The sequence below is a fragment of the Penaeus monodon genome, chromosome 36, assembly GCF_015228065.2.
Source record: "Penaeus monodon isolate SGIC_2016 chromosome 36, NSTDA_Pmon_1, whole genome shotgun sequence".
Taxonomy (NCBI): Eukaryota; Metazoa; Arthropoda; class Malacostraca; order Decapoda; family Penaeidae; genus Penaeus; species Penaeus monodon.
The window spans coordinates 23073259-23100758 of NC_051421.1; the positions used below are offsets into that span (position 1 = coordinate 23073259).

Sequence of the window (27500 nt, forward strand, 5' to 3'; positions counted from 1 at the left end):
GATAGCGTGAAGTTTGGGTGCAAAGCCCCCAGGTAAGGAAGTGCTCTATGACATCAAAGGTCATACAGCCCATGGTTAATTGGAGTTGCGAAAAGGGTTAGGAACGAGTTAATGATTAGGCTAAAGTTATAGGTTGAACAGTACTAGCGGGTGGTATGGTACTGAAAGGGATAGGGAACGGGAGCTGATGGGATATAGTATAGGGTAATGGTTCTTAGAAGGAGAAGGAGTTCAGGGAGTCGGAAGCATTATGAAGAAGTAGTGGCAAAAACAAAAACGAGTTTAACGATTAAGATTAAGTGGACAGAAAAGCGGAATGAAGAAAAAGAAACGAAAAGGAGGAGAAAAGACCATACAAAATTAGTTGAGGCGAGGGCTGAGGACATAAGATCATTATTGGCGTACTCAAAATATAGTGAAAGGGTGGGGATTGGGGGCGAAGCCCCCTGGTATGGATTTTTTTTTTTCAATTAGGTGATGTTTGTTGATTTCCAGAATGGTTAAGGGTCAAAACAAATAAATGTATCAAAAAGGGTAAAAATTAATTATTTGGATAAGTGGACAGAAGGGGATGAAGAAGGAGGTAAAGGAAAGAAGAAAATATGCCATAAATACATTCAGTGTGTCTACATCTGGAAGCTCATTATATTCTTAATATTATAACACAATAACATACTTTGTGTACAGCAATGCAATACCATGGTATACGAATTGCTGTTAACTTATTTGTAAACTTAAAGACTAGTGAGAATCAGTGGGAAGGCAATCCCACAGAAACCTAAAGTCTGTAAGTAGTGCATGTTGATTTAGCATTTTTACCATTACAAAATGCTGTTAAGTTACCTGGTCAAAAATTACCAGGCCATAAAATATAAATGGTTTTGTAAAACATCCAGGGAATTCGAGATTTGAAAGGGAATTTAGACAGATTGCAATTTTCTTCAGACAAAGCAATTTGTTACATCTAGATACCAAGATAATTATTTGTTCTGTTGCTATCCCTGACTAAAAAAGTAATAAGTTTATAGCTTATGCATCATTAGCTCATCTTTTCACATGCATATGAAAAAGGACATGGTTGAAGCAAGACACTTAATAGAAAATATCTTTTTAATTTTTAAAAGTACAAATACAGTATTAACAATATTGCATTGATGTGCATATAGATCTTACAAGAAAAACATATAATATTCCGTACAGATTCACGACTATTAGTATTGCATGAAAATGCATAACAGAATATTCCTGCTTCAGTATTATGGACAAATTCAAACGAGTGTTCATCTTGCCTCCTTACATCACTCGTTTGACAATTTCTGGGTGTGGCTAGTCTTGCTTTTTTTTTACTTCTTGTAAGAGTAAAAACCTTCTCCAGACTTTACACCCAGCTTGCCCTCCGCAACCATCTTGTTCAAAAGTTCAGAAGGCTGGAAGAGTGGGTTATCTGGGTATTCCTTAGCCCAACCTAAAATGAAGAAATAAATATCACCTGTTGGATTTTCAATATATTTACTAGAACTTTTTTTTATCATATTTCATTGCATTAAAAAAATGACTGCACTTTAAAGCAACATCCATTCCTCTATCAATTTTGGGTTTATACCTAGTAAAGTTGGCAAAATGTCAAACAGAACTCCTTGGGAGTTCTACTAAAGCCATTCTTCTTAAAAAAAAAAAAAAATTGATAAAACAACAACAGTCCTCATCAAAACTGAAGAAAACATCCATCTTATCTATGAAAACTAAGAAATTTGAAAGTCGCTTAATCATGGGCACATTTGCTGCCACTCTTGGTAACCCACCAAATAAAGCCCTGTAAAATAAGCCACATCTACAGAGAATCAAGGAAAACTTCACCCACCACTAGGGGCATGCTAATTGTCTTGCAATGGGTGGGTACATGTTTGGTAAAGTTCCTAAAGAGACAGAAAATTCATCTCTTAAGATTAGGGCAAATAATGATCAATTCCAGTATTCGATGGGAAAACTACTTTTGTCAGTTATTCGGTGCCCCTTCCCTCTCTAGGCTTCATACAATTAAAATCCCCTTCAAGTCAATTTTCTTTACCAACCAAATAAACATTAGCACATGGTGGCATAGCTGCTAATCTGCCTTTCTGGCACTAAGCTCTCACCACAAATGGATAAGGATCAGCAGTGTCACATGTCCTCTTTTATAAATATTCCCTTGGAGTTTTTAGATGAATAAAATCAATATATTGATATGTAAATATATTTCCCTGTGTATCATTTACATCAGTGACACTGGAAAAGTACATATTATATGCTAACTTTTAATTTACATATGTACTAAAATCTATCACCCTCCACTCTTAAAGGAAAGAAACCAAATAACCTGCACATCTGATGCAATTTTTCTGCATGTCCATAAATATTTATTCTGTTATAAATAATAACTGATAATATCTAAAAGGCACTATATACATTTCTGAAGCAAAATACTCAACAACTACCAACAATTCCCTTTGCCCAACAACATTTTTTGTGATACACTGAGGAATTTAAAGAAGGGGCAAGACAGACTTAATACCTAAAAGTAAAGGAGAATTTCAATTCAGTGTCTGAAGCAGTCCTCTTCCTAAATGTAGAGAAAATCCTCTCTCAGCCTCCAGCAAATGCAAGGTGCCACAAGATACTGGTTACTATCACCTCAAAATTAAAACAAAATAATAAAAGAATCAAAGACTGCAGATCAGCTAGCATAGTAATCCCCATTCCTGATAAACTTAAAAGGGTCTAAGTCCAATAAGTCCAATTTCAACTTCCTTATGTTACTGGAGCAAATGATGAACATCTTAAACTTAACAAGTGAGGCCAACATTAAAAAGACTAGTACTACACAGCCAGCAGTTTGTCATGTACTTACCATCAACAATGAATTTTCCAGTGTCAAGACCAACGTAATCCATGAGCTCAAAAGGTCCCATGGGGTAGCCAGCACCAAGCTTCATTGCTACATCAATATCTCTGGCACTTGCATCTCCTGCAATTAAATTTAATTTAGTTTTAAAACCGAAGAAATATTTAAATATTACAGTGACAAACATTACTGCTGTCAATTACATAAAAATAAATTATTACAATTATTCAAATTTATTCATTCATAAAACACTTACAGTTTTTGATGTCACAAATACTCTGGCCAGAATTTGTGGCAATACTGAACTAGTTTCACAAATAAACACTTGGAATGAAGGGTAAAGTTTCTGGCAAAGTCTTTCAAGGACATGAGTATATCAGTGTATGCCACTAAATGCTTGAGCGATTGTCAAGCTCATATTTGGGCACCCAATAACTGTCCCCTATAAATCACTGCCAAAGGGTGAATGAAAATATTTTTGAACACTAAACCTAATCATTCTGTTAAAAGAGTATGTGTGCACCATGAATGTCAAACAAGGATTACAAGGCACCAATCAGGCAGCTGTACCTCTCTCTAGCATCCTAACAGATTCAAACATATAAGGCACCAGCAAGCGGTTGACAATGAATCCAGGTGTGTCTTTGCATTCAACAGTCACTTTGCCCATGTTCTTTCCCCATGCACACATGGCTTCATATGTGTTCTGAGAGGTTTCCGGGATCCGCACCACCTGTAAGAGTTACATAAAGTTAAAATCAGGATACCTTAAATTCCAATAGATTATATCATACTATCAGGTAATCAGAAGTACCTACAACTAGGTCTTAATATCAAGGAATATATGTTCCGTGGCAAACCTACCTACTCCATCTTTTTTGTTTCCAGACCATAAGAGTTATTATTCCCCTGTGAAACTACATTTCAAATTCCTTTTTTGTCTTTTCTTTCAAAATCCTAACTTAGGAAAAGCATACCTTTTCACTTAAACCTGCTGACAGTAATATAAAATCCTACTGAATTTACAGTAAGTTTGAACACTTTCACACATCTTCCTGGGAACTATTTTCCTTTTGGCAACTGGCTCTTCATTTTGAAGAAAATGAACATAGCTAAAACAGTAAAGAATACAGACTAGAATATGATACAAAACCTTTTTCTTTTATTTAGATTTCAGTAATTCTTCTGCTGTAACTAGACTCAAATCTAATCCCATATTTTATTTAACCACATTTCTATAACTGTTAGCTAAAGATACCTACACATCTTTGTTATACAAATCAAACCTTAACCAGCATTTCATTGCACTCCACCTTGAGCAAGGTACATAGAAGACAGGTAGCGCTACTTCCATTAGCCTATAGAACATAAAAATGATAAAAGACTTTTTTCCTCTATACTTTTCCAATGGCTTTTTATAGTATGAAACACCATTTTATAAATAAAACTAGAATCTTTACTTTACTTCAGGAATGATAACAATATCAAGTACTGTATGAACAATTATCCTACTATATCAGAGATCTAATGGCACACCCTGATTGGCAATGCCATCATTTGTTCCTCCCCTGTTTTGCCGCAGTCAATCTATGTGATTATCTATGCTAAGTGTTTAAGTATATCCTCTTTGAAAATAATGACAACCCTATAAAAATTATTGGAAAGCAATCCAAGAAAAAACAAAAAAAAAACAAGAAATCTTTATAGTTGAAATGAATGAAGCCAAAGGGGCAGGGATTAGCTCGGCAGTTGCCAACTAGGCTTTGTATCAAGACGGAGTGGAGAAACCTGTCTTGAAGTACCTTGGCTTTGAGTATTGTCTGATACTATTTTCAATATACAATTGCAAGCATTCCAAATATGTGAACACTGATTTGTAAATCCTAGGTCAGACTTGTTAAAACTGAACAATTGCAGTTTATACCCTTAAATTCTTTCACTATTGGCTCAGGAATAGATGCCAATTTCCTACATTTCCAAAATCCAACTACCTACACGAATACTCCACCTTATTTCTTCTCTTTTAAATTAGGGACCTTAAGATAGAACAATTTTAGTTTTAATTAAATACTGCAAACAAAATAACAAAAAACTCACCTTTTCACTTCACTGCTGTAAACTCCTCTTCCTTTGGTGCAAAAGGATATTTTAGCGTGCCTTCAAAATGTTCATTCCGCATGCAAAATTAGACTCGGGTAACCATTTCCACAGTGAATGTAGACCATCAAACTGGTTCATGACTTAACTGTTTTCCTTCTTTCTTTCTCGAGGAAGGTGAATATATAATAAAAGGAAGCATGTGTCCATAAGCATGTGTGTGTGTGTGTCTGTGTGTGTGTGTATCTATATATGCACATATCACCTGTGTATTTGAGGTTAGAAAAGAAAGGATAATATTAGAAAAAAAAAAAAAATGACATTCAACGTAAACATCATAAAAAGTTTGTAGTCTATATCCACATAAATAATGCTGGACACGGGACAGTATGACAAAACAGATGTCAACAAATCAGTACCCAATTCTATAGACAAGATTTATCAACACGTTTATGGAATTGACCAGACAGAAATAACTGAACCAACTTCATCATCAATTCACTGTGGAATAAACCAAACTGCAAAAATGTTTCTTACCTTGACAGCTCCTTTGTATTTCTTTGACCTTAATTTTTTTTTTTTTTTTTTTATCTTACCCAAGGAAAACCATACCCAATGTATATTTACTATTTCAAGTTTTAGATTTTCCCCTATATAGTGGTATATACAAATATTGTTATTTTTCAAATTAAAACTTCTTTTAGTCAAGATCCACATTAATGACCACTAGAACACACAAGCAAGAATCCCACAATGAAAACCCTTACTGATTCAGAGCAAAAGTGTTATACCTCTAAGAGCTTCATCACTGGCACAGGGTTGAAGAAATGCAGGCCTCCAAACCTGTCCTTCCTATCTGTAACCTCAGCAATCTTGCCAATAGGAAGGGATGAGGTATTGGATGCAAAAATGGTGTGCTCTGGAGCAGCCTGGAAAAATGAAAAGTAACTTGTGTAAAATAAACTCTTACCAAATTAAAATCATCATTGATGCAAGACCCAACGCAAGCATATGAATATGCCTGTGTTTCATGTATCACACAGGTTCAATGAAAGATTTATGGAAAACTAACCTGATCTAGTTCCTTGAACAACTTCTGCTTGACCCCAATGTTCTCCACAATAGCCTCCACAACCAAGTCAGCCGAGCCCACAGAGGCAACTGCATCTGTGGAAGTGTTCAGACGGCTAAGTGCCTCCGAGATGAACTTGGTTGCCTCCCCTTCATCGCTGCTAAATTTCTTCTTAGCAACCCTTTGAATTGATGCAGCAATTCTCTTTTCAGCCTTCTCCACAGCTGCCTTGTCAATATCAACCATGGTCACTGTGTGGCCAGTCTGGGCTGCCACCTGATGAGAGATGTTAAAAAATAAACTTACCGTTTATATATCAAGCCAAAAAAGACTGTACAATGCATAATCCTTACTATTTAATAACAAGTCAGCAAATTGTTATTTATAAATGACTATGATCTACTTTTAAAGACCTGACTGTTCAAATAAAGCTAAGCAATTAGTTTGTTTATTAGTTGTGTTTTTCACATAATATAACTGGCCATTTCTATATTTTGAAATGACAAGAACTTAATTAATGTATAAAAAGAATCTAAACCACTGTACAAATACAATACCAACTTGGATCCAATACCAGTGATCCTAACACTTTTAGTGCTGGTATTCAAAATGGTTCTTCTTGCAATACTCATCTTTCAAACCCCTAACCCTAAATGAATTTACTTTTTCAGTAGAGGTTATGTTCTTTGTTCTGTAGATTACCACGACTCAAAAGTAAAATAAACGTGTCCAAATAAAACTTATGGTTAATCTTTATGGCATGGACATACTAAGGTAGGGCAAACTGAATCTTAACCTGCAGACACGGACAGTAACACCACAAATAAAGGAAAAAGCTTGCGGAAAGCACTGCTCAGAGTCAAAGTCTGTTCAGTCCTCCAAAGTTTCAAGTCTGTCATGACATGCATACCAAAGTGAAGACAAAGTTTATCAACCCTCCCCTCCAGCAGTCCACACAAAAATTCATGGCAACTTAGGCTCTTAAATGAATTTTGTGATGTGGAGCTAGTGACTTTGGCTGGCGAGTGCATCCATACTGTAAGGAATTACCAAACTTACTAGAAAATTGAGAATAAAGTCTAATACAAACTAACAGTTGCCAAGCAAAATTTTAAAATCTGAGTCTGCATAATATCCACTGCAAGATACCCTACTATGGAGATTCTGTAATTGGAGCCAAATGCCAAAAATCAACTTATGTCCTTATTTTCATTTTGGAGTCATGAGGGACCCTTAAGTGCCACCCTGGGTTCCCAATTTGGGAGCCACGGTTTTATCAACTTGTAAAACAGGCCTAGCATTAGTTAAATTGTCATTTTATTCATCATATTCTTACATGCTTACATCCCAAAAATCTGATATTTGGCCTCACTATCCATGAACCTATTATGTAAACTATGGGGCCTTGCAGAGTCACTATGACACCCTTTTCGAGACAGCAGGAAGCTTGGAAGATACAAGCCATAACAAGACCTCTGGCCAAGTACTAGGCTCATTCACCCTTCCTCATATTCTTACTTTACATCCATGTTTTGCATAGCAACACTGGACAGCAAGAAAACGCATTAGGCCTACCTACAGTGTATAAAAAAAAATACAGTTCATTATTCAATACCGTTCATCGCTTTATCACCATTTACACATGCCATCAAAACTCAATCATAAAATAAACATTCATTCTATCCATCATCTCTTCCTAAAGACAAAACCGAAGAGAAAATAAAAAGCGTCTTTTTTTTCTGCCTCGTCACTCCTCCTCAACCGGCAAAATTCCGTCTCTAAAATTTCTTACGTTAAATAAAAAAAAATATATCACCTCTATGCTTTACCTGAGCAATACCTGCGCCCATTAACCCGCTCCCGATGACGGTAACATTCTTAATCGCAGCTGCCATCCTAGCCGAGCTGGAGAAAGTCCTAGTGGTGAGAGCCGTGAAGAAAGACATTTTTTTTTTTTGCGCTATTTAACGAGGAGAGCAAAGGAGTCAAGTGTTGCCAACAGCGCGACTGATCCACGACTGCGAGGAGGAGGAGGAGGAGGAGGAGGAGGAGGAGGAGGGAGCAAGTGTTGCCAAGTCGCCTCTCACTCGGGTCTTCCCTTCCTGCTTTTGCATCTTCAGTACTTGCTTTGCGGTACTTATTTTTTGTGTATTTCTTATTTATATCAATACTTGTACATTTTTAATGCTTATTTCTGATTTATTTCTCACTTATTTCAATACTTATTTCAATACTTATTTCAATACTTATTTCTTACTTATTTCTATACTTATTTGCATTTTTAATACTTATTCGTTGTTGTTGTTTTTCCATTTAATTTACTTTTGTTCTAGAAAAAACTGTTAACGGGGAATTTGTGTTCGAGTGAAGTTTAGTTTCGTTTTGTGATATTTTATTATCACTTGGCAGCCTGCGCTACAAAAAAAAAAAAAAATGCTACAAAGCTGACGGCTCACTTGTCAAAAATACAGAAATACGAAGGTAACCTATCAATAACATATATAATTTCAATGAACATTAGAGGAACATACATACACCGAGGGATATTTGTAATCAGACATGAGACAACCAGTACATTGCAATTTCAATAATATGATGCAATATATAACGATAGACCTATCCTAATTCACGATAAAACTTCATTTTGAAGACCCAGTTACTTCTCCAAGTGGCTTGTACAGCTACTCTTAGAATTCTACTATTTCCTTAACTTTTCGATTATACAGGGAAAAGAAAGTATTGCCTTTTCTTCCAACAAAAGGGTTCGCAATTACTCATATGAACATGAATATCAATTAAATCAAATAGGACCATACGTGAAGATTTCTGATTGAACAACTTAGAGAAACAATTAATGATTTTTAAAAAGTAAAATAATTAGCCTACATATTTCTAGATAATATGATTGTAGAAACAAACGATAATCTGCATCAGTAATCGTTGAGAAGACAAAATTCTATGATAGCGCGAGAAAACGTCGCAATTCTGTCCGTGCGCTTGCTCTCCCCATCCTCAAATCATATCGCTTGTTTATCAGGACTTAGAGAGAGATAAGGGCAGCCGGAATATATATATCATATACAGTCAATACATCTGGATAGATAACAATACAGAGAGACGGATGTAATCACTTACATAGCCTCGCGAGTAGTGATGATGACGCATTTATTCATCTCAACGAAGCTCGACTGAAAATCCGCGATGACTTTTACCATGATTATGCACATCTATTTCGACAGTATGGAAACTGTTTTGTTGTACTTGGTAACCTTTAATGTTACCGATGTCTTAATCATATAATGTCGTTAAGTTAAAAGCACATCGGCTGCAACTGAAAGCTGATGAAATATAGGAATCGACAAATATATGATACGCTTACTACTTTTTAAAACATTTTCACTAAGCAAGGAATAAATCGGTATCAAATGATATGTTTACAAACAAAATATCTACATAAAGTCTCAGGTCTCGCCCACACTCAGATCTTCCAATTGCTTGCAAATACTCAATGATTAAGCCTTACTAGTAACCAGCCCTGATCAGTACATATTTTCCAGGGTACAAATTTCTCCAAGGTGACTTATACCCTGGAAATCTGTATGCTATCAGAATGAGGATTGCAACTAGAGATGAAACAACTGTAATTATGAATGTAATTATTGAAGTATAGCTTCTGCTTTATTCCACCTATTTGTCAAAACTCTAATAGAGGAAATGCGAGTTTACTGGTACCGATGTTTTGAATTATCAACTTAATATTGTTACGCCGGCCGCCTCGTCTCTCTGCCACCAACACAAGGCAGGCTAGGCAGACGGCGTGTTATCCACAGGGTCGTGAACACTGAACAGCTCCAAGAGGCACCGAGCACCACAGCGTCCCAGAACACCAGGAGGGGAAACGCCACTTGGCGAGGCAGGGCACGAAATAAACACGAAATGACAGTCTTTCCTTTATTTACACAAGTTATTTACCCGTACACTTTCTATAGGCACAATACAGGGGGAAACCAGCATGTCACACTGCACGATACAGCTTATAACAGGGAAACACAAAGTTATATCAGGTCACAAGGCACACACGAGGTCATCACAGGAGCAGCACCCAACTCCGTCTCTCTTGGCTTGTTCCTCCGCTCCTTCGCTCACAGCCAGTTGCATCATGTTTGCCCAGGTCCCTTCATGTTAACACATGCCCAGGTCATCCTTTTCATGTTAATACATGTTTTGCACAGAGACAAAGACTCACTGGCGTAACACTATCCCCCCCTATCAAGCAGACGACCCGTCTGCTCTGACATATCTAAACCTGAAACAAACTACAGAAAATTTAAATAAAATCAGTTCTCAGAAACACAAAAATCTTTCATCCAGCGCGGCTTTCTTCGCTCTCGCTGGGGTCGCTCTGGAGGAGGTGTGGGCGGCGGTAGATTGGCAGTGGCACCCAGAGGGATATCTCCTGTCCCAAGACCTGGCTCATGGTCACCATTGACGTCTGCTGCATCGCCCTCACCGTCCAAATGCTCGTCCTCATCTCGGTCAGCGTCTGCCACGTCCTCATCGCCGCTACTGGGGCTAACTTCATCTTCTTTTTCACCATGGCCCCAGGAGTAGCTTCCTGGCCCATGGTAACGCCACAGCCGGTCCACGTGGACAACAGACGGTCGTTTTCGCCCTCTGCGAATTCGATAGGTGACATCAGAGAGGGCCGCTACCACCGTGTATGGCCCCTCCCAGGGGCTCTGTAGCTTCGGCGAGAGCCCTCGCTTCCGACGCGGGTTATGCAGCCACACTCTGTCACCTATGTTGTACCTCACTTCCCTCATGCGCCGGTCATAGGTCTCCTTCATGGCATGGCCGGCTACCTTGAGCTTGCCACGCACTCGTCGGTGCACCTCCGCCAGATTCTCCTGCAGTGCCACTGCATAGCTGGATGTGACAGTTGGCAAGTTCACGTCGGGTGGCCGCCCTGTGGCCAAATCCACTGGTAGCCTGAGCTCACGGCCAAACATGAGTCGGGCAGGTGTGAAGCCTGTCACCTCATGCACAGCAGACCGGTAGGCCATGAGCATGGCGGGCAGCTTGACGTCCCAGTCTTCCTGACTTTCCCTGCAATATTTGGCTAACTGTTGAGCAAGGGTACGGTTAAACCGCTCCACCATACCATCGGACTGTGGATGGAGGGGTGTCGTCCGTGTCTTGCGCACCCCTAACAGCTCGCAACACTCACGGAACACTCGTGACTCAAACTCACGGCCTTGGTCAGAGTGCAGTTCAGAAGGCACACCAAAACGGGTAATGAATTCATTCACTAACACGCCAGCCACGGTCTCGGCCTCGTGGTTGGGTAGTGCATATGCCTCAGCCCACTTTGAGAAATAGTCCATTACCACACAGATGTATCGGTTTCCTTGTGGCGTGAGAGGCAGCGGACCAGCAATGTCTATTGCCACCCGTTCCATGGGTGCTCCCACACAGTACACCTGTAACGGGGCACGGTTCTTTCTAGCGGGGCCCTTCTTTGCACTGCACACATCACATGCTCTACACCACTCAGACACGTCACTTCTCATGCCCACCCAGTAGAAGCGTTGACGGAGACGGCTCAGGGTCTTTTCTCGCCCAAGTGGCCACTGGTAACACCGGCATGTAATTCCCTCAGCAACTCAGCACGCATGGCTCTGGGTACTACAACTACCCACGTGTCACTGTCCACTTCACTCAACTGCACCCAGCGCTTCACTAACAAACCGCTTTGATCCACTCGTAATGTTTCCCACTGGTCTACCAGACACTTTGTGGTGGGGCTCTCCGCAGCCACGGCCTCCCAACTGGGGCGTCCACTGAGAACCTCAAGCCACCGGACAATGGGAGCAAGGTCAGAGTCCTCACGTTGTGCCTTACGCCACTCATCATCCCCTTTAGTGGCACATTCCAGCACCTGCAGACGGAGGCACACAGGAACAGAGTCCTTCTGGACACAGTGTGAGCAACTAGCCTCACACGGGCGTCGACTCAGGCTGTCAGCGTTGCAATGGACACGACCCGGGCGGTGGACGATGTGGTAGTTGTACTGTTCAAGGCGCCCTAACCACCTTGCCAGCTGACCCTCTGCTACCTTCAGCGACTTTAGCTTTCCGGCCCTGGAGGTCACGGTGGGGCTGAGCAGCTGGCCATAGGCCACTGGTTGCCTTCAGGAAGGCCTCGAACTCCAAGGCCCTCGCCAGCGCCACCTGCAGGTCCTCAGGGTGTGCCTGCTTGACGTAGATTTGCAGCTGCTGGTCCTGCAAAGCGTCAACAAAGAAATCGCGGGCCAGGACCACAATCATCTCTTCCGCAGCCGCAGGGTACGACCTCCTTACCAGCGCCTCCACATCCTGCGCCAGCTGGGACAGTGTCTGGCCACGCTCACGAGTCCGCTTCTTCAAGTGGGCCCGATATACCTCGGCCTGGTGGTGGTGCCCGAAACGGCGTTTCAAAGCCTCTGCCACGCTGGTGTAAGAGGCCTGTTGAGATGCCGGCAGATGCCCCAACACTTCCACCGCGGGGCCCCTTAGCGCTGTTACCAGCTGCAGGGCCTTCTCTTCCTGGCTCCAGCCCTGGGCAGATGAGAGCATTTCCAATTGGGCGACATATGCCTCCCAGGCCACCTTCCCGTCGTACTCAGCTGGCTTACGCTTCACAGAATGTCTGGAGGCCGAGGGGCTGCAGGGTGGAGAACGCGTGCCGTGAACTAACACACCTGGGGGGGAGGAAGGGGGTGAGGGAGGCAACGAGGCGGGTTGACCGGGTCCGAGTTTGCCGCCACCTATACCCAAGGGAGCGGTTCCGATGGGTCCCAGCCTTCTGCAGCGACCACTGGCTGCGACACGACGCTGCGAGGCCCGGGGGTTTCCTGCCACGGACCCCAGGCAGACCCCAGTAAATCTGACACTCTGGCCTCTGCTGCCAGAACCTCGCCCTTCAGAGTCTGCACCTCCTCCATCAGTTCACTCTTCACGCTGTTGCAGGCCTTGTCGGTGTACTGCTGAGTTTCCATCTTCACAGATGCAAGATTGCTCTGTAGCACCTCAACAAGTTGGCAGAACTGTTCCTCTGCCTTCCTTGCCTGCATCTCGACGAGATGGTGCGCCTGCTCGCGTGCCCTCTGTGCCTGCTCTTCTGCCCTTTGTGCCATTTCCTCCCTCATACCGGCCAGCATGGCAGTGATCAGGTCCATCTGGCTCGGCTTCACCTCACTCGTGCCTGCCTCAGTCATAGCCTCCTTTCCCTCATGGCTGCCGCCATCTTTGGACCACATGATAAATCGGCGCGTCTCACTGATCAAATATCACAAATCCCACTCCTGACACCATTTGTTACGCCGGCCGCCTCGTCTCTCTGCCACCAACACAAGGCAGGCTAGGCAGACGGCGTGTTATCCACAGGGTCGTGAACACTGAACAGCTCCAAGAGGCACCGAGCACCACAGCGTCCCAGAACACCAGGAGGGGAAACGCCATTTGGCGAGGCAGGGCACGAAATAAACACGAAATGACAGTCTTTCCTTTATTTACACAAGTTATTTACCAGTACACTTTTCTATAGGCACAATACAGGGGGAAACCAGCATGTCACACTGCACAGCTTATAACAGGGCAACACAAAGTTATATCAGGTCACAAGGCACACACGAGGTCATCACAGGAGCAGCACCCAACTCCGTCTCTCTTGGCTTGTTCCTCCGCTCCTTCACTCACAGCCAGTTGACCCGTTTCCCAGGTCTTCTTTTAAAACACATGCCCAGGTCCCTTTTTTCATGTTAACACATTTTTTGCACAGAGAAAAAAGACCCACTGGGTAGAAATTTTGAATTTCATACTGTGGATATTTGAAGGGGTGGTTTTGACTTGCTTTTGCCCCCATATATGTGCTAAAAGTCATACACGTCTGTCGCAAATTCTAGTTTTGGTTTTGTCCTCACACACAACTTTTTATAAGTTGGATTTCCCATACACTTCTCCATTTAGTGACTACACTTCCATTTCCATTTTTTCAGTTTTTAAAATTCAGTAATGGTGAATTAACATTGTTTCTGTTATCTAACATTTAGGGCAAAAAAGGGCTCAGCAGACCAAGTACATACCTGCACTACCATAGAATAATCCCACACAGTTGAAGGTGAGGGTAAACCTGATGTAATAAACAAAGTAATCACTAAAGATGATTTGATTCCACCACATTTTGGAAGTTATGTGATGCTCTGGGTAGTTCATTTTCTTTATCAAAACAACTGATCATATCAAGTTTCAAAATGTCACATCGAACCAAAAATAATAATTATTCCCAAAAAAATGTACTTTAGTTTTTTTAAAAACTTTCGGGTCCCCCTTTGCAATTTTTCACAACATACCCAAAAAAAACATAAAAAAAAAAAAAGAACAAAATAACCTATATAGCAGAAGAAATTCAGGAAAATCATCATCATCATCAAGGGGCTAACGCCGACGGGGGCGCATGGCCGCACCCCCCTTTTCGCTTAAACCCAGAGGGTCCCCGAGGCGAGTCTCCAGGCGGGCCTCGGCCCATCTCAAATTTCCTCGCGGGGGTCTCGTCGAGCACCCAAGCCATAACCTCCGGGTCGTCCCAAGGGCCCCTCCACCCAGGGGTTTTTCGCCAAAGACAAACCTGATGGGCAGGGTCGTTCACAGGGAAAGAGGAATATGCAAGTAACAGGTCCCATACCAGTCTCACGGTGTAACCGCCGGTTGCAGGGGCGTCACTTAAGGGGGGGTATGGGGGTTCACCCCCCCAACTCTTAAAAAAGCCTCTTTTTGCAGGGCAAAATCTAGTTCTGCAGGGCAAAATTTTTTGGGGTTTATAATTTTTAAAATTTTTTTTCCCAAAAATACGTATAAATACTGGTTGATGGTCCATTCCGAGCTACTTATAAAGAGCTAGTGAGCATTTTCTTTTTCGTGATTTGCAGGGCTAAAATTACTTTTTCAGGGCAAATTTACCCTTCACCCCCCCAACTCATAACATGAAGTGACGCCCCTGGCCGGTTGGACACGTGGTCCTGCCAACTGTACCCCACTGGATTTGAAGACACGCAGCTTGGTCCTTCTGCATAGGTACCGACATCTCCAAATGCTCTTGTTGATCGAGTTCATGGCTCCTGTTGCCAGATCAATCCGTCTAATGACTTCTTGGTCTGACAGCCCTGAGATATGGACTACGCTACCAAGGTATGTAAAACTCTCTGTAACTTCAACGTCCTCGCCACAAGCATGGATCGACTGAACGGGTTCCCCTAACAGGCCCCCAAAATCCTGAATCTTGGTCCAGGAGACCTCTAGGCCTAAGGGCTTCGCCTTATTGCTAAATGAATCAAGAGCCGCCACCAGTGACTCCAAAGACTCAGATAGGATAGCAACATGATCGGTAAAGTCAAGGTCTGAGACCTTGATATTACCTAGTGTTGCTCCACACTGACTAGTAGCTCTGCCGATTATCCAGTCCATACAGGTGTTGAAAAGTGTTGGTGCAAGGACACAGCCTTGCCTCACCCCTGAATTAACAGGGAAGAAGTTCGACAAACCCCCACCACACTTTACAGAACTTTCAGTACCAGTATAAAGGCTTGCTATTAGGCCAATAATCTGCGTCGGAATTCCCGAGTCTCAGGATCTCTCATAGCGATTCCCGATGCACCGAGTCAAACACCTTCTTGAGGTTGATGTAGGTTGAAGCAACTCACGACGGCGTTCCACAATTACTCGAAGCGCTAGTATTCGGTCTGTTGTGGACTTGCCAGGAGTAAATCCAGACTGCTCCGGTCTCTGATGCCTCAGTAGGTGATTGCGGATCCGTTTCAGAAGAATGTGGGCGAGAACTTTGCCTGGTATGCTGAGCAGTGTAATGCCACAGTAGTTGCTACAGTCCCAATGATCCCCTTTCCCCTTTCAGAGAGGGATGACCACGCCCCTCAACAGGTCAGGGGGAATGGTACCAGACTGCAAGATGGCAGTCAGGACTGTATGCAGGCCCCGAGCCATATGTTCACCCCCAGCCTTTAGCAGTTCAGCAGGGATATCACATATGCCTGCAGCTTTCCCACTCTTCAGCTTGGAAATCGCCATCCTAAACTCCGTCAGGGTAGGTTCCTCGCTGATGGGTGGCATTGTGACATCGCTTGCATCCAAACTAACTGTTGGAGGTCTACCTGGTACAACTCAAAATACTCCATTTGATCGGACTGCAGTCATTTGTGAGGAGGGCTTAGAGTTCAGCATTCTCAGGGCCTGGTAGGCAGGGCGGCAGTCGTTTATCAAGAAATGGCTTTCAGCCTCCTCAACAAGATTCCTGATGAACTGTTCCTTGTCCCTTCTCAGCAGTGTCTGAGCCCTACGCACCATGGAGCGATGCAAGACTTGATTACCATTCAGCCGAGCCATGGGACATGCTTCAGTGGCCTGTAATGTCTCCAGGGAGATGGAATTCTGCCTTGCCTTCAGGCGTAAGCCAATGGACTCTTGGGCTGCTTCAAGTGTTACGCACTTGAAGAGTTCCCACAGAGCAACTGGGTCCGTCAGGTTGTCGAGTCTTGTGAATCAGTCAGAGACTGCCATGGTGAACCCATGGGCACACTCCTCCTCCCTTAGTCTGTCTAAGTGAAACACGTTAGAGTGGCCACTTGAGGGACGAGGAGTTTTAAAGTGGACCCGCAGGATAGCCACAACCAGCCTATGGTCATTGACACAGAACTCAGCACTCCGGTAAACCATGTAGTTCTGCTAACAAGAATGTGGTCGATCTCCTTGGCCACTGACTGCAGTCATCTGTGAGGAGGGCTTTGAGTTCAGCTTTCTCAGGGCTTGGTAGGCAGGGCGAAGGTTGTTTACCAAGAAATGGCCTTCAACCTCCTCAGCAAGATTCCTGATGAACTGTTCCTTGTCCCTTCTCAGCAGTGTCTGAGCCCTACGCACCATGGAGCGACGCAAGACTTGATTACCATTCAGCCGAGCCATGCGACATGCTTCAGTGGCCTCTAATGTCTCCAGGGAGATGGAATTCTGCCTTGCCTTCAGGCGTAAGCCAATGGACTCCTGGGCTGCTTCGAGTGTTATGCACTTGAAGAGTTCCCACAGAGCAACTGGGTCTGTCAGGTTGTCGAGTTCTGTGAATCAGTCAGAGACTGCCATGGTGAACCCATGGGCACACTCCTCCTCCCTTAGTCTGTCCAAGTGAAACACGTTAGGGTGGCCATTGGAGGGACAAGGAGTTTTGAAGTGGACCCGCAGGATAGCCACAACCAGCCTATGGTCAGTGCCACAGAACTTGGCACTCCGGTAAACCCTGCAGTTCTGGAGGATCCTCCATCGCATGCTAACAAGGTAGTCGATCTCCTTATCCACTGTACCCGTATCGCTGTACCATGGCCAACGATGTGGACTGGAGTGCTGGTACCAGGAGCCAGAGATCCTCATTTGCTGGGACCTAGCAAAGTCCCGGAGAAGGAGGCTATTCTTACTGCTGTGATCAGCTCCCAAGCCATGGGGGCCGACAGACATCTGTGAATATCTCGCTGGGGGCAGTTGTCTGCCACAGATGCGAGTTTGGCATAGAACGCCTCTTTCACATCAGGTTACATACATAGGTAGGAGTGTATACAGCAATAAGACATGAAAGCCAAAAGCATGCTTCAGTCTCAATGCCACAATATGCTCATCAACTGGTGTCACCTCTACTACTGAGGGCTGAAGTCGGCTGGAGATGGCTATGGCTACACGCTGGAGATGGTGATCATTGCTGCAGCCCGACCAGTAGTAGGTGTACCCACCCGTACTGATTGTGCCACCACCAGGTCTTCTCACCTCCGAGAGGACAGCCACCTCAACTCCCAGTCGCTTCAATTCAGGAAAGTGTATCATTTTGTTATTTGATGTGCCTTGACCCAGAGTCTTCCATGAGAAACAACATTAACATTAATCTGCCACTGGAAATTGAATATTTTTTCTTTACGAAAGCCAAGGTCCTAAGCAGAGAGTATGTATGATAATTGTCAATACCACAGTATTAATGAGGTTCCAAGGTTAAGCAGATGTTTCATGTCCATTCTTCATAGAGGTATGTAATCAAGTACTCTTTTCTTTGAAAAATATTTATTAAGCTTTCAAATCATTTGTACAGACACGGAGAATAGACCAGAAAGATATAAAATATCCAAGAAAGAACTAGAAATAAAGCACTCTTTGGTTTAGGATTGTGCTATTTTCACAACAGTACAAACAAGAAAATTTTATGCAGTGAACTTGCACTTGTAAACTTGTGACTTCACTGCATAAATTATTCCCAATACTTTTTGTACAACAGGTATCAGTCATCTTTTTCATTATTCTTCCATTAAGTATTGCTTTCTCTACAGATGAACACACATGCACACACACACACACACACACACACACACACACACACACACACACACACACACACACACACACACACACACACACATATACACACACACACAAATAACACAAAACACATACATGTACACATATACTCACACACAAACATGCACACACATGCCCAAGCATGCATGCACACATTTGTGCATGCACAATCATGCACATGCATGCATGCACACACACACACGCACATACACACACACGCACACGCACACGCACACGCGCGCACACACACACACACACACACACACACACACACACACACACACACACACACACACACACACACACACACACACACACACACGTATATATATTTATATACTTGTAAGTGAATATATATAAATATATTCACTTAAAAATTTAAAGAAAAGTACTTTTATATCCATTATGTCATTGGTTTCTATAGATGCATTGTTGGTCTCTTGGACAGCTTTTTGCCTTGATAATGGTGTCTCTTTACATCCTTTGTAGGAAAAACTGTAAAAGAATTAAAAGCCTTGTTAAGGTCTTACCTGAATGCCTAATACATTTCAGCATAATCTTAAAAATAATGTCATGAACACAATGTTTCTATCTGCTTCTCTGTTGTTTTTGCAAACTGGTTTATAAAAATCAACATCCATACCTGGTGACAGGACAGTTATACCAGGATGTGTGACTGGCTTTATCCCTAGTCTAGTGGTGCTACTTGCTCTCCTACTCCTTGGAGCAGGAGGCCCCTGATAAGGAGAACCACTTCGGCCAGAGTCTTGAGAATGGAGTGAAGACATGGATGAATGATGGCTACGAGACTTCCAAGATTCATTTCCTGGTGATCCACTCCGAGGACGACTGGCACTGCTGCTTCGAGATGAATGCAAGGTGCCAATGCTGGACCTAGTGACATATTGGGTATTGATTTAGTATTAAGTATATTTGGAATTTTGCTATTCATAGTAATGAAACTGATAACTGTAAGCTAAACATTTTCCTGTTTATCATCTTACTTTGACTGTTAACAATACTGGTAAACCAAATTCTGAGCTGCAAACATATAATTTTAATATTCATTATCATATAATAAGGAACTTTAGTACTTCATTGCCCATATAGAAAGAAAATGAAGCATATATACAATTGGTATATATTTGTTTCCGAATTTTTAATCCTCAAAGAGTAAATTACCTTGTCATTAACCTAACTTACCTTGAACCAAATGATTCCTTCTTGGTGAGTTTTGTAACATCTGGAGGAGGAATATTCACTTGTTGGCAATATATCACAACAGATTCCCTGGCCTCAGGATGATGTGAGACTGCATCACCCAAGAGTGAATTTATTGCACGCAGACGTTCCTGTGCAAGTCTGAGTTCGATGTCATACTGAAAGTAAATTTTCACAAAATAAGGTAGTGTTTACTTACTTGCCTTTTTTCTTTATCTCCTTGTGGGTGAGATCGAGAGTGAGAGTGAGATTGAGAGTGAGAGTGTGTGTGTGTGAGTGTGAGTGTGAGAATGTGTAAGAGTGTGTGTGTGTGTGAATTCCCGTTTGTATGATATGTTTTTTGTACAATGTTGCATTCACATATATATTCACAAATATAAGTGGTTAGGCCCATACATGTAAATTAATAAAATGTAATAAAAACTCTTTTTGCAGGCAGTAATTTTTCAAAAATATCAATGAACAGTTCTCTGAATAATGCTTGTGAAACTGACCTGTTGCAATGATTTTCCACGGGTTCTCCACTGCATTGTGGCCGTGGCTTGGGCTGCATGGCGAGCTTTATTGCAGTGGCTCTCCGTTTCTCTTTGTACTGCCGTCATGTGAATATTTTTTTCCTTCAGGAGTTCTTCTACAGCATGGACTTGCAGTTCTACCTCATGAAGCTTGCTTTGTGTATTCTGGTGAGTTAATAAATAAATGCATAAAGACTGAAAATGAATGTCATGAATTTTATATCCATCATTTTATCTCTTTTTCACTTTTCCCTTCTTTATTAGTACTTTTTTGTCTGACTTTATAGAGATTTTTTTTTTTAATAAGTTAGTTTTCTAAATATATTACATTTATTGTGAATATCTGGGATGCTGTGCAGTTTAAATCATGAAATTCATTTTTTCCCCAAAAAATATTGTTTTTTTGTTGAATTATTAATTTATTATTTAACAAATATTTTAGCAACTGGCTTTGTATATTCAAATAAACCTACCAGTCAGGCTAAACATTTCTAGAAATGCAGTTTCTCAACAAAATGATTGTTTACATCGGTATCCATATCCATGAATCTAATCACTATCTTCTAAAGAAAGTTTCATAATACAGTACTGGTGAAGTCAGTATCTTTAAAGAATTGCAATAACAGTATTTTGATTTTGTTTATTAAATTACTCTTTAAACTGAAGTCAACACTGATGCCATACTAAATAATGGATGGGAAAGTACAAGTCTCAAAATAATCCAGAATTGTGTTAATCATGAATTTCTACATACCTGCAATCCTACTTGTGCTTGATCTAACATTGTCTCCCACACCTGGATCTCCTCTTCTAAAGATGCCAAGTTCTCCTCCAGAATAATCCTTTCTTTCTGCTCCTCGCCTGAAAAATTTTACTCATATAAACAGATGTTCACTTTTTGGGCCCATGACTGTGGTCACTGAGAAGGTACAGCCCCAAAGTAGCCTTCAAATCTCTTTTGAAAGACAGTGTATGCTGCAGACAAAATTGTAGACAGCATTTTTCCTGTACCTCTAATATTTTTCTCCAGCAGCTATGTGTGGTGCCTGGCAATAGCTCAGTATATCATGGGTAAAACAATCCTCATAAGGCTATTAATTCCAGATAATAAACTAAATGGTATAAAATCATCCATCATACTATATATTAAGTATAGCCTAGTTCTTCCCACTCTACGTAAATGTACTGTACTTACTGTGATGGAGGATGTCATGAAGTTGTGAACGGTACTGCTGACCCTCTATACTAATTAAAGTTAGCATTTGCTGTAGAGCTTCAACCTCCTCCTCTGCACGTCTCACCTCAAGGTCAAGAAGGTCACCAGTCTCTTGCAGACCAGCACGCTCATTGGCCACCTGCCACAGAAATATGTTTTATTTCTCATGCTTCTACTCAAAACTTGAACTTTTAATCATAAGAGCATTTACAAAAGTTAAACATTTTCCTATATATATCTGTATGTATATGTAAATAAATATATGTGTGTGATTACATGTACATACATACATATATACATATATATATATATATATATATATATATATATAATATATATATATATATATATATATATATATATATCATATATTCATTATTTCATTTATCTATAAAATGAATTTATCTATTCATTTATTTACTTTTATTTATTCAGCCATAAACAAACCACATTTTTAAATCATAATAAAAAACTTCAGTTCATCTCCCCATTTGAGTATTTTCAATAATAGCAAACTTTTTATCATTAGATATTACAAAAAGTATTGTGGGGTTGATAAAAAATCTGGTTTATAACATAAAAATAGACAAAGTAATATAGACAACTCTTTTCAATGATTGAAATTCACTCACTTTCAGATTCCATTGGAGAAGATACAGTCATGATTAACCAGAAGTGAAGGAGAACTAAGCTGCTTAACTATAAATGCAGAGATGAATCACCATAAAGTTGTAATATGGTGACAACTTCTAAAAAAAAAAGAAATAAAACAAAAAGAAACAAAAAATGCAAGCATATACACAACATGGACCTTCCATCCATCTACTAAGTAACCAAGTATGCTATGTTTTATGTACTTGCCCTAAAATTTAAAATTCATACATACAAGCAGTCTGGACATTATATCAGATTTACTAATCAATCTACTGTGCTATGTTTATATACTGTTCCCTTAAAATCTGCAGTATTAAAACATGCTGTAATGTTTTTACTTTAATAAAGTGGGGATGTTCCTTTGGAGCCACAATAAATATATAGTGGGCAAAACCAGAAGCATAAGTGAGGATTACTTTTTATCTTTACTACACTACCTTAATTGATGTAAATCAAATAGTTGTTACAAACAGTAGTTAAAACACAGTAGTTAAATTTTTTTTGTTGTATTAATATTCACAAATGACCAAAATATTGTGCATTGGAGTTTGGCAAATTCATTAGCAAGACATTTCCTTAGCTTGTGCACTCTTTAGTGAGAGCAGCTTACCACATTTCTTAAAAGATATACTGAGTGTAAATGTCTCTATTTCAGCATCAATTACTATTACCTAGGCAAAAGTGTTAGTCAAATGAGAAATGATACGTTAGAGAAAATTCAAGAAAAACTAAATCAAGAACCTATCTTTCTTAATATCTGAGATAAAGTCCTGGCACAACATAGCAGATGAAACATAGGGAGAGATCAGCCAAGCAATCAGCCCAAAGTCTGAGGGTGGCTGTGGCACTGCTTATATGTGCAAAATAAAATTAATAGGTGCTAAATTGAGATATAAGTGATACAATACATCTTTACAGAGCTAAATGAAAAATCGAAAAGAAAAACACTTTGATAAGGATAAGAAAAAAAGTAGAAAACAACTGCTGGAAAGTTGAAATAAAATTACAAGCCCAAAAAATAATATCCAATCTTTATATGCAGTCTTCTAAAAAGAATCTACAGTCTTTACCAAAAAAATTTCAACAATGTTACCTTTAAGAAGACTTGTGTTGTAGAAACCCCTTCTTCCCCTTCTGGTGTATCAAGACTCATCTTGATTTTAGAATGTCTGAAACAATCAACAAATTAGATTACTGTTAATGGCTGTCTCTTTTCATTGATAGTTTCCCTATTGCTTCCAATGTGAAAGAGCAACTATAGTCAGTTACAATAAACTATAAACAAACAATGTTTCTATTCAGCTATTCATACTTTCAAATATTTGCACTCCTAATCTTAAACAAAAAACAATGCTTAACTTTTATTTTCTTGCGTGTCTCAAGTTTAAACATTCCAATTTGGCTTGAATTGATCTAATAATATAATTACCCCAAATAAAACTTAAAATATCCTGTATTATTGTGTGGGATATACAGTTCTTTTGTACTGTTCAAATGTCAGTCAGATATCTCATGTTTTAATTTGCCAATGAATTCATAACCATGTTTATAAACTTGACACCAACCAAAAAATCTAGGTAAGCTTTCATACAATGTACCTCAACATCACCTGCTTAATATAACATTTACTGTTTTCTAACTTAAGGAAAGCAAAGATTCAGGTAAAAAAAGAGTGTTCAATCTTTTTTCATAGAGTAGAACTTACTTGTCTTTCAGCTGATCAATCCTTGAAGTAACTTCATGCAACTGCAGGAAGAGTCGATGCATCTCACTGTTCAAGGCCCTCAGGGTGACATCTGCTTTGTCAACTCGTTCTTTCACAACTCTGATCTGTTCTGTGATTAACTGAAAAATAAATACATGATTGGTAAAACATTCAGCATCTAACTGATATCTGTAAATGAATGTCCATACACGCATGAGTCTTAGCAAAAGGTAATGAAATAATGCAAATTATTTAAAAAGTAGAAGGACCAAGCACACTACCTTTTCCATATCAGACTTATCCTCTGCCAACTGTGACACTTTAGCCATAACTGCTTGAAGCTGTGCCATCCGTCGCTGCAAGTGCAGCTGTGACAGGCTGACATCAACCATTAGTTCTTCTGTTTTGCTAGACAGTCTGGCACATTCTCTGAAAAAAAAAAGTTGTTGTATGTAGGAGTTATGTTTCCTTCAACATTCAAACAACCAATAAGGGAAAATTTTCATTCAGTTGAGAATTAGGTCTAATGAGTTTGATTTTGCTTCCCTAGAGAGTCAAAGATTCAACACACCAACCGCTGGCTCACTTCAGTATGCCCCAATATGCCTCACCTTTCTGCACTTTCACTAGTCATTTTTACAGTTGTTAGTTCTGCCTCCATCTTAGCACTTTGTTTCTGTAGTTGAATCACATTAGTCTGCTCCTGGGATCGAGAATTCTGTAATGGACGCCGTGGTCAGGATATGATATAATAAATGCCAAAACTATAATGTAGAGAAACTAACTATTGAAGGGAAATAAGAGACCTGTAACAGATCAGAACAAGATAATTTCCATTCAATAGGTTACTCAGGGAATAACATGATTTTCAGAATGTGATTTCTCACTTATCACAACATGCATTTACAATTCTTCAAATCATTAAGCAAAAATATAAGAGGACTAAGATGAATCAACTAACCTTTAGAAGTGTCAACTGTTTTGTAAGCATCTTTATTGTGACTGATATTTCTTTAAGGCGAAGTTGCAGGAGTTCCAGTTGCTTTTGTTCTTCTGAATCCACTGCATTGTTGTTTCTATCATGAGTAAGATCATGGATTCTACGTCGGAGCTGCTGAATATTGAGTTCCTGAAATAAAAACATGGAAAGATGAATTCCTTAAAATTTGAACAGAGGTCTATATATGTTGAGAAATATTCTGCACAGTGTGCTTGAGTATGAGAGAGAGAGAGAGAGAGAAAAGAGAGAGAAAGAGAGAGAAAAAGAGAGAGAGAAGAGAGAGAGTGAGAGAGGAGAGAGAGGAGAGAGTGAGAGAGAGAGAGAAAGAGAGAGAGAGAGTGAGAGGAGTGAGAGAGTGAAAGTAGTGAGAGTAAAGTGGTTGAGAGTGAAAGTGAGAGTGAGAGAGTGAGAAGTGAGAGAGTCAGAATGAGAGAATGAGTGACTGAGTGAGAGTCAGAATGAGAGCAAAAGTGAATGTTTACTTCACTTTACATCCCTGCATACTAACCTGGTCATGCAAAACCTCCTTTTGCTTTACAGCTTTCGTGTCAAGCTCCTTAATATATACCAAGTTACGAGCCTTAGTTGCAGATAAGGCCGTGATTTCTCCTTTCAGTAATAGTTCTTGCCTGTGCCACTCAGCCACAGCCTCTTCATGGTGTTGCTCAGCCTCCACAATCCTCTCTTTCTGCTTATTTAATCCTCGTGCTAGAGCTTCAGCATCCTATAAGTCAAGACAAAATATAAGTCAAGTCAAAATTTTCTCCAGCAAGTATCTGATCCTCAGAATGTCTTTTTATATATCCCTAAAAATCAATTCACAAGACAGATTTTTAGACTAGAATAGCCCAGTTATGTATTTGAAATTGGCAAAAGTTTGGTTTTCTTACGTGCAAGAGAAATTCAGGTTCTAGAGTTACCATTATCAGTAAAATATATCATGGTTATAATATATTTTGTAAAGAAAATATAAGATCCTTACAGTTATCATTACATTCATAACATACCACAAACCAATAATTTTCTTACCTTCAACATGGCTTCTAAAGATTGAAGTGATTCTTCGACTGAAATTACAAGTTCAGTATTGACAGTCAGCTTTTCCTCCGATTTCTTGCACTTTTGCTCCATGCTTTCATAAAAAGCCTCTTTCTCCTCACGAAATGACCTTTGCTCAGACAGCTGAATATTTAGGCTTTCTATTTCTTTATTAACTTTTATAAGTGCATTTTGCAAAGCCCAAATCTGTTGAAAGAGAAAGTCTAATAAAAAATTACTGAAATGAATATACAAGGATAATTAATTTAGAAGAGCTTTATAATATAAAATCCATTCATCTGAAATTCAAAAAGACTGGTTTCAAAAATGTTAGTCTTCCATTTTAATTCTTGGAACATTTTCAATTCTATCAGCTTATGGAACTTAAAAAGGAACCTTTTTTAACTTGTAACAGTGTACAAAAAAATCATAATTTCACTTTACCTGAGACTGAATTTGTTCTTTTGTAGTGGTCACTGCTTGCAGGTGTGTGTTAACCAATACACTCTCATCATCTACAACCTGGATGTTAGTTAAGACTTGCTGACACGAACTTTGTACTTGTCTTAAAATCTGATTTTCTTGCTCAACTTCCCTTTGTAAGATGCCAATTTTCTGCTGTGCTGCTAGTGAATCCTAAGAAAAATAAAATAATTGAATTAAGAAATAAGATTTATCACGACTTTTATTTCATTTAAATTGTATATTTACTTTTAATATAACAAATGAAACTAAAGTATATATAAAATTTATTGTAATCAGTTAAATAAGCAATGCCTAATGTGTAATCTGATTATGTGTATTGTAAGATAAAGTTTCCATAATGTACAAGATACTGTATAAGATACCTCAATGCACAGTGTCTGTTCATTAGCTTTCTGATAAATGTGATTTAGAGTGATCTCCCACTGAGCAAGTAGATGGTCACGATGAGCTGCTGCCTGTAGAAATGCTGTACTAAGCTGGTCTAATGTTGTCTGAGATGCTGCTGCTTCTGCCTGCGCACTGGAGAGCTCAGATTCTGTCACTGCTACTTGAGCACTTGCACGTTCAAGGGCAACGCTAAGTTCCTGAATGAGATCATAGATAATTAGTAAAATATGAACTTTTATTTTAAATAACCATGACACAAATATAATATAATTTTTGAAAGATACATAATATCTGAAAAATATGAGTTACCTTTATTTTGGAAGCATCTTCTGCAGAGTATTGCAAAAGGAGAAGGTTATCATTATCTGCTTCAGCTAAATGATCCAATAATTCTTTCAAAAGACTGGAATCACCAGTCAAATTTTTTTGCAGATCTTCATGTTCCCTTTGATGCTGATTGATAAGGGATTCTAGATATTCTGATGCTTCCTGGACATGAGATATTTCTCCATGCTTTTTTCGACACTGACGTAAAATTCCATCAGCTTCACTGCTTGCTGCTTTTTCTTGCTTACTTTCAGACTCAACATCTTTTTGATGAGCAGAAACTAATTTCTGAAATAATAATGATATAAAATAATAGATATCAAGAACAGCTTTATATTAAGTAGAAGATTCACTATAAATATATAGAAGAACTTGGATCTCAGGAGCTTTTAGAGAGATTTATACCTTATATGGTACTCTAATATTTCACATCACATGACTGAATTCTCTACTATTATATCTTACCTTTT

General features: G+C 40.0%; 3 protein-coding genes across 3 annotated transcripts in view; all 3 read right to left on the bottom strand.

Moving 5' to 3' along the window:
* LOC119595576 (probable 3-hydroxyacyl-CoA dehydrogenase B0272.3) overlaps positions 1-73 on the bottom strand; it is a 4809-nt gene extending 4736 nt beyond the window's left edge. The window contains exon 1 of the mRNA XM_037944692.1: positions 1-73. This exon is cut by the window's left edge and continues 52 nt beyond it. Coding sequence (XP_037800620.1) covers positions 1-73 — 73 coding nt within the window.
* Positions 74-1096: 1023 nt separating this feature from the next.
* LOC119595859 (hydroxyacyl-coenzyme A dehydrogenase, mitochondrial-like) lies at positions 1097-8086 on the bottom strand. The gene is made up of 6 exons (XM_037945058.1): positions 7880-8086; positions 6051-6326; positions 5770-5907; positions 3452-3614; positions 2888-3004; positions 1097-1465 (listed from the first exon to the last, which is right to left on the bottom strand). The coding sequence occupies exons 1-6, from the start codon at positions 7994-7996 to the stop codon at positions 1344-1346; spliced, it is 933 nt and encodes a 310-aa protein (XP_037800986.1). The 5' UTR covers positions 7997-8086; the 3' UTR covers positions 1097-1343.
* Positions 8087-18773: 10687 nt separating this feature from the next.
* Positions 18774-27500, bottom strand: part of LOC119595860 (coiled-coil domain-containing protein 39-like) — a 10153-nt gene continuing 1426 nt past the window's right edge. The window contains exons 3-18 of the mRNA XM_037945059.1: positions 27013-27318; positions 26679-26900; positions 26275-26466; positions 25822-26037; positions 25301-25516; positions 24754-24921; positions 24404-24510; positions 24074-24221; positions 23793-23932; positions 23181-23256; positions 21413-21572; positions 20972-21078; positions 20197-20382; positions 19685-19860; positions 19125-19375; positions 18774-18976 (exon numbers count right to left, since the gene is read on the bottom strand). Coding sequence (XP_037800987.1) covers positions 18900-18976; positions 19125-19375; positions 19685-19860; positions 20197-20382; positions 20972-21078; positions 21413-21572; positions 23181-23256; positions 23793-23932; positions 24074-24221; positions 24404-24510; positions 24754-24921; positions 25301-25516; positions 25822-26037; positions 26275-26466; positions 26679-26900; positions 27013-27318 — 2748 coding nt within the window. The 3' untranslated portion in view covers positions 18774-18899. The remainder of the gene's footprint in view (positions 18977-19124; positions 19376-19684; positions 19861-20196; positions 20383-20971; positions 21079-21412; positions 21573-23180; positions 23257-23792; positions 23933-24073; positions 24222-24403; positions 24511-24753; positions 24922-25300; positions 25517-25821; positions 26038-26274; positions 26467-26678; positions 26901-27012; positions 27319-27500) is intronic.

What these genes read in the sequence shown, in the direction of transcription:
- LOC119595859 (XM_037945058.1), bottom strand. Translation starts at nt 7,996, where the DNA reads ATGTCTTTCTTCACGGCTCTCACCACTAGGACTTTCTCCAGCTCGGCT. An exon ending in TGGGCGCAGGTATTGCTCAG is followed by an intron (nt 6,327 to 7,879) that starts GTAAAGCATAGA and finishes ATCTCTCATCAG; the next exon opens with GTGGCAGCCCAGACTGGCCA. An exon ending in TGTTAGGATGCTAGAGAGAG is followed by an intron (nt 3,005 to 3,451) that starts GTACAGCTGCCT and finishes ATTTAATTGCAG; the next exon opens with GAGATGCAAGTGCCAGAGAT.